We start from the raw sequence: 16,288 nt of genomic DNA, 5'->3' as shown, positions 1-16,288 counted from the left end.
TGTTCTGAATACGTTTAACTAACATCACAGCAGGCCGTGTATGTCTACATTATCAAGCTGGTACCTCTGAGTCACACAGCAGACTCTTCTTTCACTGGTTGAAGATCAGTTTAAACAGATAAATTTACATTATAAAAACAGCTCATCTGTGGTAACCTGGAGACACAGAGTGCAGGAGAATGTTTGGGTTGCTTGGCAACAACAGTCCAGTTTCAGTTAAGTTGTGGAACGTTCAGTTGGTGGAGCAAAATATTATTCTATTGTTTATTACTGTTAACTTCTAGTTGCCGATTGTATAACTGTTGTATAAAAGCAATACAACACCCGAGGATGTGATGTGTTACTGAATATCACGGCTTTGATTCGGTCACAGGCCACACAGCTGCACTCTGTGTCTACAGGCTACCACAGATCAGCTGTTTTTTTTATCATCTACATGTATCTGTTTGTTTTTATTTATCATCAACCAGTGAAATAAGAGTCTGCTGTGTGATTCAGAGGTACCAGCTTGATCCGTGTAGACACACACGGTCTGCTGGCGGAGTGATACACAAGCTGTGTCCCAATCCAGGGGCTGCATCCTTCGAAGGAGGCGGTCCACGGAGGATGAGTCATTCATGACCTGCGTAGACCGCTAAAGCCAACTGAAATGTGACCTTGCGTCACCAAACACAGCTTCTGTCGCTCAACAACAGGTAGCTAGTGGGCTAACTAGCTAGCATAACTAACGTTGAGTAGGTTAACCTATTATTATAAAGATAATTAGTTTCAAGGACCCTTTCGTTTTGTTAAACATGTGTAGCGCTAGCAATTCTATTGAGTTTAGACCAAAACCTTTTACATTTAAAGTGTATTCCTCGGCCATTTAAGAGTCCGCCATCTTGTTTGAAATGGCGCGCAATGAATCTCGGGATACGTTGGGCCGCAATTGACGCACCTGATGGATCCTTCATGGCCCGGGGAAAAGCATTTGTCGGCCGCATCTGAAGCCTTCGATATGCCACTGTGAAGCAATCGGCCTTCAAATACGTACAACCTTCGAAGGCTGCAGCCCCTGGATTGGGACAGAGCTACAGAGTGAAAAGTCCCTGTGATGTTGTGCTCTATATCAGCACTCATGGAATGCCTCTTATCCAATCAGATCACTTGGTCGGAACTAATTCTTGTATAATGCTTAAATAGTGTTCAGACCAAAGTATGTTTAAGATGTCCACACCTCCGTCTGTCCATCTGTGGAACAAACAGTCTGTGCTCAAACTGTGTAAAGGAGGTCACGAAAGCTCTTCTACACTCAGACACTATCTGTAAAACAGGAACTGGACAAGCGTCCAAAGGCAGAGCTGGAGACAAAACCATCACTAATGCTGCAGTAAGAGTCTCTTTCACTTCAGCATCCAACAGCTGAATGTTTTCATAGAGAGGGTCATTTCCAATGCTGTAAAGGAGAGAGAGAAAAACGCCTCTCTCTTCCTCTGATGTGAAAATAATGTTCAGAATTAAGTGAATTGACCCTCTAAACATTAAATGAGGTTATTCACTGAAAACATCTCGATTCTGGGCACGTGTATTCCTTGTGGGTTTCATAACAAGTTGTTTCAGTGCAGTGTTGCATGCTGGGGGCTATTCATTATTTTCTGGCACAGTTTTTAATACTCTCTCTCAGTCTCAGAGCAGCGGAGCTAACTTGCATTTTCAACTCTGATAACAAAAAGCACCCAGAGGATTCACAGATCACCTTAAATATGTCCTGAAAGCAGCAACAATCTCACACACAAGCTCACACTTCTACTTTGTCATTCCACAGCCTTAACCGTGATAGATATCAAAGCCATCTCAGTGTTATGGTATAATGATGTTATAAAAAGCCATTAGAGACCTAAGTGTCTCAGTGTGTGTGTGTGTGTGTTTGTACACGAGGCCTACCTTTGTTCAGGTTGACTTTGGTCTTGTCACTGAAGCCCTGGCTGCGTCGGTTCCCGGCAGTACCGACCGAGCCTCTGGGAGGGATGTCACTGCCGGCAGTGGACACCCTCGCCGAGGGGCCGGGAAGTCTGAGAGAGAGAGAGAGGTAAAGAAAGGAAAGAAAGGAGAAAGAAAGGGAGTAAACAGGCAAAAAATGTTAGGATTCTTCATGTCAGTGACTGAAGGTTACTCAGGTTTAAGAGGGAAACAGTGAATACTCAAAACAAAACCAACGAGTTAGTTAGGATTGAGTGTTCAGGGACCATGCAGGAACTGGAGAGTTGCACATATATCAGAGTCAGCTGCAAAGATTGAGAAGCAATTGTAGAGCAGCTCGTCTTTTTGCACTGGCAGGGAAAGTTTGCAACAATGCAGAGCAGGATGTTCCAAACTGTGCAACAAAATGTGTCGCCCAAAATGTATAAGACAAAGCTAAAAGCTGCAATAATATCTCATTGTTTCAGGCAGAGGCAACTTATAATAAAAATAACGTTATTTTTCTGTTGCCGAAGGTTAAATCAAGTCCTGATATACCCTGTTTTTTAACCTACTTTACTGATCTCCTAGGGGAGGTAGACTCTCCATTTGTCCTCCTGTTGAGTCTACCACAAAGTGATGACTGAACTAACCACTCAGTCATCCTACTACTGAGAACTTTGCAGCCTTTCTTCATTATTAATGATAAGATGCACGTTTACATCTGCCTCAAATTCCGTCTAAAAGTCTGTGGCTTGGATTAGAAGATGCACACACAGAAGTAAACTCAGCGATGGTTTGCTTTCCTTGCAGCTCTTCTCGCTCTGCACCTTCAGTGATCTCACGGAGACGGACGAGCTCACAGCAGCGTGGACGTGTGTGAACGGGTCGGACAGGCTGACAGGGTGCAGGTCCCAGGGGAGCTGTGAGCTCATCAGCCTCAGATTAGAAGACCTGCTCCTTTATTTCCCCGCATGGATAAAACAGGATGTACGCGCCTCAGATAAGCTGAGGTGAAATTTATGACACCTTGATTCCATATTGTACACGTCGGTGGTGGTGAGGTCTGGGAGCCGTGGTGTAATCTAACCAGGCCGTGGCACATGGACCGCTAATGAAATGCTAATTCAGCAGCAGCAGCCGCGACATCATCATCATGCAGGGACTGTGAGGCGGACGCTGATAAGCAGATTACAGCTTCTCTTTCAGCTCTCGTATACATTAGAGAAACTCTCATTTCCACCTGACACTCACTTTGACTCAACATTATTCATCTAACCAGTGTATGGTAATAAGGTTTACCACATTATTAAGTCCAGAGTAGCCTTAGATTATTTGGCCTTCAGTTATGGCAGGAGCTGTCAGGCTCCCGTCTAAACTAATAGCACAGGCTTGTCTAGTTGGGACATTAATTTTAGATGCCTTTCTCCCTATATTTCTTTCATTTTATGCTTAAAAAAGTAACATACAGGCAAACATGAAAAAAGGAAAAGTGCTTTTAATGTTTTTGTTTAAGTCTCTTTCCAAAATTGGGCTTGAAACAGTGGAAAATGTCTCGGTATTCATTGAATAATGTCACTTCTTCACCAGCATCTGATTAAATTATACTCCAATTCTCATCTTTGCTCAATTCTACTGAACAATTAAAGAGAAAAAGAGGAACATTTAAATATTTAAGGCATTAGCTTTTGAAGAACAAAGAGTAAGATTGCTTAAAATGGAGCAGTGGTAATATATCTAATCTTGTCTTTCCTTATAAACATGGGAAAGAAAATAGGAAATATCTATTTTATATTATAATAAATCATATCCTGTTCTATGATATCATATTATACCATATTTTAATTATATCTATAAATGTTCTTATTATTATTATTACAACTTAAAGTCAAAATCATGAAGATTTTCATTTAAATAAATGTCTGTTAAGTCACCAATCATCGCTGTATGAGGTAACACAAAGGTGATTGAGCCGATGGCCCACTGATGAAAGCCTTTGCATTTGCAGTATTACAGACTGGGTGTCTGTTAGTGACGCGTTTTCCATCAGCCAGCAGTGGTTGGTCTGCCAGAGAGGGTAGGCGGAGCTAAGTGGCTGCTTTTCCGCTCTCTGCAAGTGTTGCGGGTAAACAGTAATCTACTATGGCTGAACAAACAAAGAAAAGATGGATGACTACAGATACAACTTCAACAAGAAGTGAAAATCCAAAGAAAAAGAAACAAACTCGACGCTCAGATGAAGGCAAACAGTCTGAAAAGGAAAGCGACCGTCAGCGAGGAAAATCAAGAGTTACAACCGGAGCCAACCGTGGACGTCACACATGAGACACTGTCTCTGTCTATTGCTCCTGCAATTCACGTTAATCACCACAGGTGCCGTCAAAGAGAACGAAACTGAGATCTTCGAGATTACCACTTGTACCACCATGTGTTTCTATTGCCCTATGTATCATAAATAATGTTGATGTATAGTTATATTTAAAGGACTGTAATCTATCTGCAGTCACCTTCAGACTCTGTCCGCACCCTTCTGCTCTTGTGTTAGTTTTTTCGTGTCCTGTTTTTCTCTCGTTTTTATATTTAATGTCATAAGCTGCTATCACATCTAATTTCTCCTTGGGGATTAATACAATTAAAAACAACATACAAACAAAAAAACATATAAAACAGAATAATGAGAATTGAATCTGTTAAAAACTACATTTCCTGTCACATGCTGAATTAATCAATTATTAAAATGAAGCTCAATTCGAGGAAATATCTAAACCATCTGAAGAAGGCCTTTTAAAGAGAAGAGGTTAGACAAGGCGATTGCTGTCTCAGCTCTTCATCTTGTAGTTACACATGCTGACCAGTAGGTGGGGTCATTGCTTTGCTTTGGAGAGGAGTTGGTGCGAGGCAGGTGCAATGCAAACAGAATCTGGGATGGGCGACATGCAAAAACCACATCCTGAATCCAATTGACACATAATATGACTCTGCATGCTGAAAGAGGAGGGAAATTCAAATGCAACAAATCCAGAGCATCGCACCTGATGCAGATGGAAGCTCGATTTGAACGATGCATTGTCATATTATAGATGCACACTGCAGCCACGAATAGTTTCTGTGTTAATTATTAATGTCACATTATATGGGGGATGTGCTTGTCAGGAAACCCACACACACACACACACACAAGCGCACATACACTTACTTAAGGGTTATCTAAAGGTCTTTCACAGCCCATTTAGCAGGCTTGCCAAATGAGGCGAGCTGCCAGACAGACAGAGCCGTCGAAAACGGAGCCTGGAGCTTTAGTTCCTATCAGCTAACACTACCACTCATGCATATTAGATAGTGCTTGTAGTAGAGATTGCCCTTAATCATTGACAAGGAAACACAACTCTCATTACGCTACAAGGAAATGTTATCCTTGATTAGGGGCAATTTCTACCTTCCTATTTCCAGGAATTGGACGGGAGAGGAGGAGTGTTTGAGGAGGAAAGAGAGGGAGGTGCAAGGAAACAGAAAAGCAGGAGAAGCTGACCTAGAGGTCTTTTTCTGACCAAGGGAAAACTTGAGTAGTTTACTCTGAGAGCCATCCCTAGAGGAGAAGAAGAGAGATATGGAAGAGGACAGAGAGGTCAGGTTTACAGTTATAAATGGCAGGAAGTGTGAACAGGAAGATCGAGGTGACAAAATGATGGATTAGAAAAGCAGAAGCAGCGAGAAAAGAGAAGAATACAGAGACAAACCCGATCACCCAGTTTCAAGTTTACATTCCTGATATTCCCAGTCTCCAGTGAGGCTCACCTGGACTGCATCTCGGCCTGCGCTGCTCTCTGGGCTGCCAGGGAAGGAGTCCCATGCGGAGAGTGGCTGAGCTGAGCCGGGGCGCTGCTCTGCTGGCTCAGAGGGGGGTGTGTGCTCTGGGACTGGGCGGCAGAGGGGAGGGAGGGCTGGGAGTTCTGCCGGTGGGCCTGCTGCTGCTGCTGTTTGTATCGCGACAGGCTGAAGAAGAGGCCGAGGATGGCTTTCAGATTACCATTCCGAATCTCTGGAATATAAAGAAGGAAAAGGCAGATTAGATGAGGACGGAAAAAGATCCCAGGTCCCTCCCTTAAGTCCTGTGTAAAACTTATTATGTAAGCCAATATAAATCTCTTTTTCGAGGCCTTAATTTAAACATAATTTTGAGCTTTGTGGTAAAATAGTAGGCCGTAAAAAGCCTCTGTCGACATGTTGTCCATGTGTACTGTCTGGCATTAATGTAGTGTGTCCTGGCTAAAGAGTTTGCCAATAAAAAAGCCTCCATTGTTTATCACAGTTTTTTCCGTTGCACAAAGAACATTCGTTGAGTTAAGGTTTGGGTCTACATCTCCTGTTCCAGTGAAAGCAGGCGTGCAGGAGACCGGCTCACCCTCTGCAGACAGACCCTGGATGTTGACTCCTTTGGCTGCCAGGAAACTGAGGCAGGCGTCGATGTTCTCAATCTGGACGGAGAGACACAGACACAGCTGTAAGACAGTGCAGGCCACACATTTCCATTTCAATTAGCATATTTGTATAATGTCAGGAAGCAAGCTGATCTGTGTTTTGCACGATTCTGGCAAAGCTGGAAATGAAAGGTACAAGAAAGGAAAGTTTGCAGCACAAAATGAACTCATTGCAGAAATAAGGTGCTGAACATAAACACCGACGAGGATGAAAATGTTTGATAAATATGGAGTAATATTTGGGGCCGTTAAATGTTAACTACATCTGGATCCAAATGAACACAACAGACAATAATGCTGATTGACTGATGGTGGATGGTCGCAGATTAAATGATGCTCGGGAAAATGAGGGGGCTGCCAACATCAGTCAGATGTACGACCACTTAATATTTTATTGTAATTATAACTATATCATTATTAGCTGGATCACCTACAGATCTCGGGGCAGCTGAATAGGTTACAGATCTATTACAAATCACTGTCGCTGACTATTTATGTTTCTATTTATTCTTGTTTTATTCTATTTTTTGTCTTTTATTATTTTTATTGTATGTACTGCGGTGAGACACTAACACCCGTGGGGCCTCAGCCCGCTGCCGGGGTATGTTTTGTTTATGTCACTAGAGCGCGTCCCCCAGACGGTCAAACATCATCGACATGAGTGAACACAGCATGAGGGTGGAAACGCAAGTTTATTAACCACTACAAAGTTTGTATCATTAATTGTTCAATTGAAATCCGTAGTGACTAGTTGTTGTTGTTGCGGCTAAGCTAGCACGTTGCGAGACTGCACTCGAGCTCGTCTGCGCCGATTAGATGCACAGAGGGTTGAAACAGCGGTGCTGTGACAGCCATGTTTTATTTTTATTACTGTGATTTTTAAACAAGTTTGTTGTACTTAATGTATCGTTCTGTATGGGAAAGATGAGATTCAGCAGGTTCACTGCGTCCCTTTAGATTTTAAAGCATCAGAGACACAGGACGCGTACCCACCAACATCACTGGGTCTATGATGTTTAATAGCCTCCCTTTTTTCCTCTTTGAAACTACTTAAAACGTATGAAGATGTTTGAAATTGTTTATATTATTCACGAGTATTTTGTATGTATGAGTGTATATACATATGTGTGTATGTACTGTATGTGTATATTGTTGTGTGCTATATTCATAAGCTGTTATAGCTCTTGCACTGTTTTATCTGCCACTGTCTGTAAAGCACTTTGGTCAGCTGACGTTGTTTAAAATGTGCGATACAAATACATTTGACTCGACTTAAAATAAAAAAGTGGTGATGACAGTCACCTCGTCCACTCCACGGTTAGCGTCGCATAACCGCGGCATTGCAGTCAAAACGATGTGACTTTTAAGCTTGTTGTGGCATTGAGTAGTGTGCCTACTTGACTTCTTTTCTTTGCAACTATACAATACCATTAAATTGTCCAGTGTCTATATGCTGAAGGTTATAAGGCTTCATATTTCATAAAAGAGACTAATATGAAATCTGTAAGAGGAATTAAATAATTGTTTCCTCCAAATTCTGTTAACCAGTTTTTGAGGTGCCTCTGAAAGACAAACAAATGTAACCAACTTGCTAACCTCCCCAGCAAATATATAGAGCATCGACATACAGACCAGTGATGCAAAGCTTTACATATGGCCACAGGCTGCTCACATATCGTGCTGTGCAAAGCTCTGTAAAGCTCTACTTTGACTGTGTCACCACATTGTGACAGAGTCAAAACAGGGCTCAAAGCATGCAGAGTTTCGTCAGCAGATCAGCAGAGAAGCAAACCACCTATACCCACTAAGCTGCTTTGACAGCAGCCTTGGCAACCTGAGCAGACTGCTGAGCTGTCACTGGCCTGAGAGAGGATTCGATAGGCAGACAGGCTTTGTTTAGAGCCCATGTGACCCATTATACACAGACTGTGCGAGCGGGCCAAAGTAATCACAAAGTAAAGCACATAAAACCAGTCATCAAGCAGAGCCACCGCAGATAAATGATAGTGTGATCAAAGTTTACCAACTGTTGTTTTCTGTGAGCAAACACACCAGGTACAGCGCGATAGGTATCAATATGGCACAGCTGCTGCTCTCTCACATTACGCACAGAGGTGGACTATAACTGGGCACTCTGGGCACCGCAATCAACCACAGAACTGACTGTGAAATGAACATTTAGAAGCACTTGACAGCATGCGCAAAGGTTAAAGAGGTGCTAAATCTTTTATAGCATGACATTTATTACAACAGAGGGTAGATTTATTACACACTGAGGCTAATCTGCCACAATGTACTTACAACAAACCACATCTGAGAGCTCAAATGAAATCTCACAAACAGGGAGTGCAGATATAGAGCGGTGATACTCTAAACTGAAATACATATGAACTGTGTCCTTTGTGAATGTGGCAACGTGTGGGCTGCAACCAGGAGGGTCCCGCTCGCTAAAGATTAATGACATGATTGCACTTAATATGCAGCGGCTAAATATAGCCTGACCTACAGGCTCTCTCCGTGCTTCTCCTGTTAGGAGGGATCCGGCTGTGAGGTGAGAAGCTGAAGGAAGAGCTCATTTACATTTGCTTCTATTCAAATGGTTCACATGCTGTAGGGAAATCCACCAGTGTACTACTAAATCTGTGAATACAGATCGACTCAGACAAACCAAAAGTCCTCTACAGAGGTCACTGAGTCCACTTTCACTTCTTCTATATTAGTTACAACCACTATTACGTGACTTCCATTCACTGGAATTAAGTTAAATCCATCTTAATAGCCACACCTGCCACATTACTACTCGTACTTCCATTACTTTAATCATATATTATTCGTCACATCCACTGCATTACTTTAAAGTTGTAATTCATCCAAAAGTACCCAGAACTTTCAGTGCCAGGAGCTACTTTTCAAGCAACTAAAAGGTTCCTGCAGCCGGGTGTGGTCTGTGTTTTCAGGTCTTTCTAAGGAGCCCCAAACATGAGGTATTTTCATGCCTTTCTTATGCACAACACAATACACAAAGAAAAAGCTATAAATACTCCACCAGTCAAAGATGTTTATGCTGCAAGCTGCATCGCAAACATACCTGTACATTCTGGAAAGTAATAAAATAAAGTTCCTGGGACCAAGTTCCTGCAGTGGAAAGGCAGCAAGTTCCTCGAAAAGTTGTGGAAAGTCCAACTTACATGCTACTAACCAGATTTACACTTGGTAAATTCACTTCCTGATCACTAATAAGTCCATCAACAACAAGACTACAGGCAACTGAGTTTACAAAGTGCTTGTTTGGTTCCTTCTTTCTGCATCTTCAGTGGGAATAACAGTGACTACTTCTTTCGCTACAGCACCAAATAGTTATTTATCAATCTAATACTTGATTAATATGCATTATTTCAATCCTAATTCACGCTCCGTGTCTATCCGAGCTAGGGCTGCATGATAAATCGTTTAACTATTGCAATTGTGATATGTGCATGTGCAGGACACGTCGCGGGACGCGCAATTTTGAGGCAAATTAACTGAAACACGTTGAGCTGCTACTTTATTGTTGCTTGGTGCAAAAGGAGTTCTCTTTCTTTTAAAGGTTTGTTTTATTAGAGGAAAATAGACTTAAAAAGTCCCACATCATAAAAAAGCATGGTCGTTAATTGTGTGGACATGAGAACACACACAATAAATATTACAGAACATAAAGTTATTGCAATGTCACTTGTTTCCAATATTGTGCAGCCCTAATCTGAACCCATGTGTGTGTGTGTGTGTGTGTGTGACGAGGCTGACTTCAGGTCACTGATTGAGCTGTAACAGCAGTGCTTCCCCTGCTGTCATTTCTGTGACCTCTGACCCCAGAAACAGCTGTTAGAGGTGCTGACATATGCTGGCCTTCGAGGTGATACAGCAGAAAACTGAGAAACAGAAGGAATGCAGACTATGCCCCCTCTAAATACCACAGGCGCCTCTAAGAAATTACCTATTAACATACACTAAGACCTCCTTTAATACCTCAGGCCTGACTTCATCTGAGTGACTGAACCCTCTCTCCTCTGCTGCCCCAAATCCCCTGTTACTCTGTTTAACGTGCAGGGACAAATTACTCAGTTAAAATTGGATGAAAGACTTTATAATTGATCTGTCCTTAAGAAATCCTCCCTTACGTTGTTTAAATCACTGATCAGTTGCCGTACATAAGTGCAGTTACAGAAGTTCATGAATATTTGAGGTGATCTAGTGGCACAGATGTTTCAAGGTGCTGTACAATTCCTCCAACTATCAAAACTAAAGCTCAAATGTAAACGCCATCAAAACATTTGTCCTTGTTTATTCCATTCCTCATTAATTATGACTTATCAATTAGGAGCTTAATTTGTGTAAAAGCATGGTTGCATAAACAACACGTATCCAGACCATAGACTGTGTAAAAAGATGGCTGACATGACAGCTCCCTAAAAGTGAAGCCACACCCTCTCTATCGCCCCCTGCTGACTGGCTGCAGTATAGCTCATAAAGTCCGCCTCCTCCATGTTAACAGATGGGACATGAGTCAAACTATAAAATCAAAATACACGTCAAACAGATTTTTTGCAGCTTAAATAGGTGGAGGTGTCGTCAGATGACTGTGGAAGTGACGCATATCAATTATTAAATCAGTGCAGCTCGAGTTGGGTGCCTGAACTAGCTCACAGGTGTCGCCCCAAGTTTACTTTTAATTCGTTATTTAATGCTATAAAAAAGGGGGTGTGACTGACACATGATTGACAGCTCTGGCTCTTGAAGCCGATCTGTTCCGGATTAGCAGAGTGGAGGAGGATCTGTGAGAGGTAACATAACTAAAGCAATCACTGCAGTCACTGAAGTTTCCATACATGTGAACGTCTGCTTCAGACCAACACAAAGAAGCTGTTCTGCTGTTAAACACGCCGACGTGTGGGATCCTTGCTGTTTTTTACTCTATGTGAAGTGTGTGTTTTAGTTAGCGGAAGTGGCTACGATCTCTACTGCGCAACTCCAGCTCCAAATTACATCAGCATCGCAAGATGGCAGCGCTCGTCATGGAGGGTATTTTGGCTTCAATTTCGTACGTGTCGTCCATCTTTATATACAATCATTGTTATCAATAACGGCACCTTGGAGGTTAACACCAGTGCTGTTCAGCTGTAGTCAAGTGCGTGTGTGTCTAAGGCCAGAAAAGCTCTCGTGAACCTTTTAAAAATTTTGGTCTGATTTGTTGTGGCTCGTTTTTGGCTCCCTTTTCTTCTGTTCTCCACAAACTCTGTGTTAAGACAACTGGCTGATTCATGCCTGAAAACATCCTCAGTTAAAGCAAAATGACAAAGTTTATTTAATGCTTGAAAATCTGCAGACACAACAGTCAGAAGAGCCGGAGCAAATCAGGAGAGCTCTAAAGAGAAACTGCTTCTTCTTTCTATTCTCAGACTCACACGTCCTCAGCACAACATACCTCTTAACCAACCCAGAGACATATCTGTGATACATAACACCTCTGTAAGCTCCTACCTGTCTGCATGTGTGATCTGTTCCTGCAGTGTGCCTGGCCTCACACCTCCACCCAGCCACCGTCACCTCCTGCTCTGCTCCGGCAGCAGCACGGGGCTGAGCAAGCAACAGCCGGCTGAACACACACCTCTACTCCTGACATCACACGGATGTAATTGTCGTGTGTGTGTGTGTGAGACGGAGAGAGAGGGAAGGAGGGAGTGTGAGCAGGAGTGTGACGTGTCTGGAGCAAGATTTGACTGATAAGACGTTTTGAAGACTGACACTGGGCCGATATTTTTAAACCAGCGACTGTTTCAATGTCTTTTTATTACAAGTAATTTATGTTTTTCCACAACTTAAGTCCTGTCAGAGAGAAAAAGCCTCAGAGACCGCGATAAAATCAACTTACACTAGAGAGATTGTTACAGACAGATAAGGTCTGTGATATTGCGCTATAAAAATGAACCAACAGATGAAAAACTTGACAAACAAGCAGTTCTTTAACTGCATGCACTTGAATTCTTATGTGACTATTAATAATAACACTGGTTTCTTAAATCATGAGTCTTATTTTTATAGTTATTCCTGTCGTTTCTATAAATTATGATACGACTGTAAAGCAAGAAACATGAGCGATCGGATGATTAGACTGGTTGTAAACAACTAGATTCTCTGAAGCACTTTATGTGGCAGTAAAATCACAGGTAAGCTAACAACACAATCGCTTACTGCAGAAGCAGAAGGTCGAAGGTCAACTACAATTAAGTCTTCAAACTGGGATAGGTGTTTGCTAGTATGTCTTTGTTTTCACTCTCAAATATGTTTGGCTAACCTGGATGTTTATTAAAAGCTAGAAGAAGAGCTTCTTTCATTGAAACGGAGCAAATCTGGAGGATGCCACCCTCTTCCAGCTGAGGTGGTGTTTTCGTGATTGCCGTGCTTGTGCAGAGGCGAAGGCTTGGTAAATGGAGATGTAAGCCCTTTCTGCCATCAGTCATTCTGGGAGGTGTCACCTCTCTGCCCAGCAAAGGCAGCTGCTGAAGTTCAATGTGAAGTTCTACTTGAAATAGTTGCCAGGATACCGACTAAACATCCCGAGGCACTTTCAATAATATCAGGAGACTTCAATCATGTGAAGAAGGTCGAGGCCATTCTAAACAACAAAACAACAACGGTGGTGGACGGCTCCTCTCTCTTCGCTGCAGGACGGAGAGATAGAAGATCTTAATTCTTCAGCAAATGGTAGATGAGATGCCAGGGGATCAATTAAGTTATTGTTATTGTTATTTATGTTGTCTACTGACTCATTAAACCTTCGGTGGCTGCAGCCTGAGGTCACATGGACACGTTATGTTTGTCATTCCTCGAACTCGGTCTGCCTTTGCTAAAAGTGCTTTTAATGTCGTCACTCCCTAATCTTGGTCTGAGCTGCAGGGTCACCTTAAACTGGAGCAATTTCTTTGGCTTTGAAGACAGAATTAAAGATCATTTGATCAGTGAATGCACCTGTCTTACAGCTGAATGTTAGATAAATGTTCTGCTTGTTTTAGTCTGTTGTCAGTTCTGTATGTGACAGTTTCTGTGCTGCTGTCATGGCCAGAGCTCCCTTCTAAAAGAGGTTTTGTTTCGCAGTGGGATTATTTCCTGGTAAAATAAAGGGAAAATTAGCAGGATAATATCTGTAGGCAAAAAGCCCAACAATTCAGGTGTTTCAAATGTCTGTTTTCCTACACAGAAAATTCAGTATTGGCTCGATATGTTGCAACTCTTATCTATCGGTCTGACTCTCCTGTGACGACACCAGCTTCTTTGCCCAGAGCTCTCTGTCCTTTGATTCCTAGACATCCAGGTCATATGGAATCACATCACGTTATGTGCCTATGAGACAGCGTGCTCTATCAGTCTGCATGTGTGTATCTGTACGTTCTCTGTCTCTATACGATCTGTCAGTACCTGCCCACACACACTTCCACTTTCTCTTGAGGTTTCACAGATTACAGCCACCTGCTCACCTGCCCGACCTGACATCTGCCTCAATATTTCTCTCTCTCCCGGCTGAACGATGCCTGTAGGAGGTTCGAGACTGCAGAGGCGTGCTGCTTTTCACTGCTCGTTGTTAAAAAAATGATGCACTGTAGGCACCATGATGCAAATGAAAACACATATAAACTGTAATGTTAATATCGTTTTTGACCATTATATATCTGCTATGACAATTTAGGCAATGCTACATTATTCTGTTGCCTCCTGCTTATTCAGAGGAGGTCACATTTTTCTATGGTTGATGTTTCCAGACTCATTTTCTGGTATAATTTGCAAACTGTTGTGTCAAATTTTCTCTGAATAGACGGACTGTTTTTGCAGCTTACTTATGCAACAGTTTTTATGTGTGTACTGTAATAACAGTAACATGGTTGCAAAAGAAATTATCATAAAGCATCACAGAGGCATCCTTCGTTGCAGGGCTGTTGCATTATTTCTGCATATATGTTTCTTATATTGTGTCGAGCCCCTTTAGGTGTTATTTGTGTAGTTTTCAATGGGTTCTGCAGCTTCAACATGCACGTCCAAAATAAAGCTACTTGGTGTTTGTTTGTTTGGCTGCTCAGAAACAGTGACTGTGACTGCTCGGTAGTTGTCAGTGCGTCATGTGATCAGCAGCTGACAGAGTCGGGGATTTGTCCTCCTCTGACTCACACAGGCAGAAAGTACCGCTCGCTTTGATTGAACATTAACCCGCCTGTTGAATCATTAATAAAACATCATTAAGCTCTTGTACAAGTTCCACGATCTAAAAAAAAACACTGTAAATCTGTGATCTTCACCACACATAAACAAGTGTGACTGTGTGCACTCAGGTTAAGTCCTGGGTGTTTTCCTATGAGGTAAAAACCCTGCAACAGTTTTAAGGAGGGCCTGACCGATACTGGACTTCAGGGCTGATGTTGATACCAAAATCAGGAAGTAAAAAAATCCTGTGACGATAAATTGACCAATGTTTTCAGTTTTCTGTTCCTAAATCAAGCGTCTGAACATTATAGCATGTGTTTAATCTGCAGCATTAGTGAGGAGGGTGTTACATGTCTCAACGTGTTTCTTGAAATGGTTGCCATCACTGAAACAGCTTATTGCAACAGTATTGTAAACAATACAATAGAAGTTCGTTATTCTGGGGAAAATCAAAAGCAGCTTCGCCTGAATTTGTTTCTGTTTTTATATTGCTGTGTGTAGGACAACATGAAGGCTTACACCGATATATCTGTCACAGGCCAATACAGGCCTTTTTCACAGGAGACGTTTTTTACATCCAACAGGAGGAAAAGCACAGGTGTTTATAGTAGCATTAATAATGGCTGTATTCAATTTCAACCACAATGGTTCTGTCCTATTAATGTTATTATTAACACCTGTGTTTTTGCTCCTGTTGGATGTAAAAATGTCCGCTATGAAAAAAGCCGATTGGCCAATAAAGACAGCGGACTGATAAATCGGGCTCTTACTGTGCGTTCATCCCGAACGCAAAGCGAATATTCGGCTCGCAAGTTTGAGCGCCGGATCAAAATTCGAGTTTAAATAACAGGAGAGGATCACCATGGTTACCAACGGCGTCAGGAGAATCTCAATGTTGATAGGCTTTCACTACACCATGTGATGTCTACTCACATCTTTGTATTGACTTTTTACGGAGTCTCACCGCCTCTTGTCCACTCAGATCATGTGGTCGGATCTTACTGTTACTGTTGTACAACACTTAATAGGCACAGAACTAAATAAGGCTGGTGAAATGTTGGGCTGATAAAACACGTTTCCTGTTCCTAATGCAGCCGCTGAAATCTAGTTAAATTAACAAGCTGCTGGTCTCACATGGGGATGCTTCGACAGGAGAGTCCGTGCGTGTATGTGTGTGTGTGTGTGTGTGTGAGTGGCATCCTGTGTGGTTTTCACAGCTCAGTGTCAAATCAACACCCTCGCTCTGTGCTCAACCAACACAAACAAACACACACACACAAACACACACACACGGAGCCTGACTGGGTGGCAAAGGAATGACCCGACGATGGGGGTCCGTTTAACGAGGACGTGACAGTTGTAAAAACAGCCTCTCAACTCGGCGTGGACAGCAAACATGCTACTCAGCCAGCGAGAGGTGAGAGTTCTCAGGTTAGTTCCACTGATGGAGCGCATTTCCATGTTTACTCGTTTAGAGACGCAGGTTAAGTTAAGTGGAGGTAATTGGCAGCAGCTCTGGAAGCTTTGGGGGTTTCAAACTAATGAAATAAAGTGCAGTTAAAAAAAAAAAGGCCCAGCTGCCAACTCAACTCTCAGGACCTGTGTGTGTTTGTGTGCGTGTGCTTGTTTTGACAGGAATACAA

General features: G+C 42.4%; 1 protein-coding gene across 1 annotated transcript in view; it reads right to left on the bottom strand.

The window, feature by feature from the left end:
• The window catches only part of nav2a (neuron navigator 2a), a 128,173-nt gene that overhangs the window by 71,722 nt on the left and 40,163 nt on the right, over positions 1-16,288 (bottom strand). The window contains exons 4-6 of the mRNA XM_069667862.1: positions 6,341-6,413; positions 5,734-5,977; positions 1,924-2,051 (exon numbers count right to left, since the gene is read on the bottom strand). Of these exons, the coding sequence (XP_069523963.1) occupies positions 1,924-2,051; positions 5,734-5,977; positions 6,341-6,413 (445 nt within the window). The remainder of the gene's footprint in view (positions 1-1,923; positions 2,052-5,733; positions 5,978-6,340; positions 6,414-16,288) is intronic.

This window comes from Semicossyphus pulcher, unplaced genomic scaffold, assembly GCF_022749685.1.
Source record: "Semicossyphus pulcher isolate SPU_LCO1_2020_fin unplaced genomic scaffold, fSemPul1.0.p SCAF_1, whole genome shotgun sequence".
Classification (NCBI taxonomy): Eukaryota; Metazoa; Chordata; class Actinopteri; order Labriformes; family Labridae; genus Semicossyphus; species Semicossyphus pulcher.
This window is presented reverse-complemented; position numbering and strand designations above follow the sequence as displayed.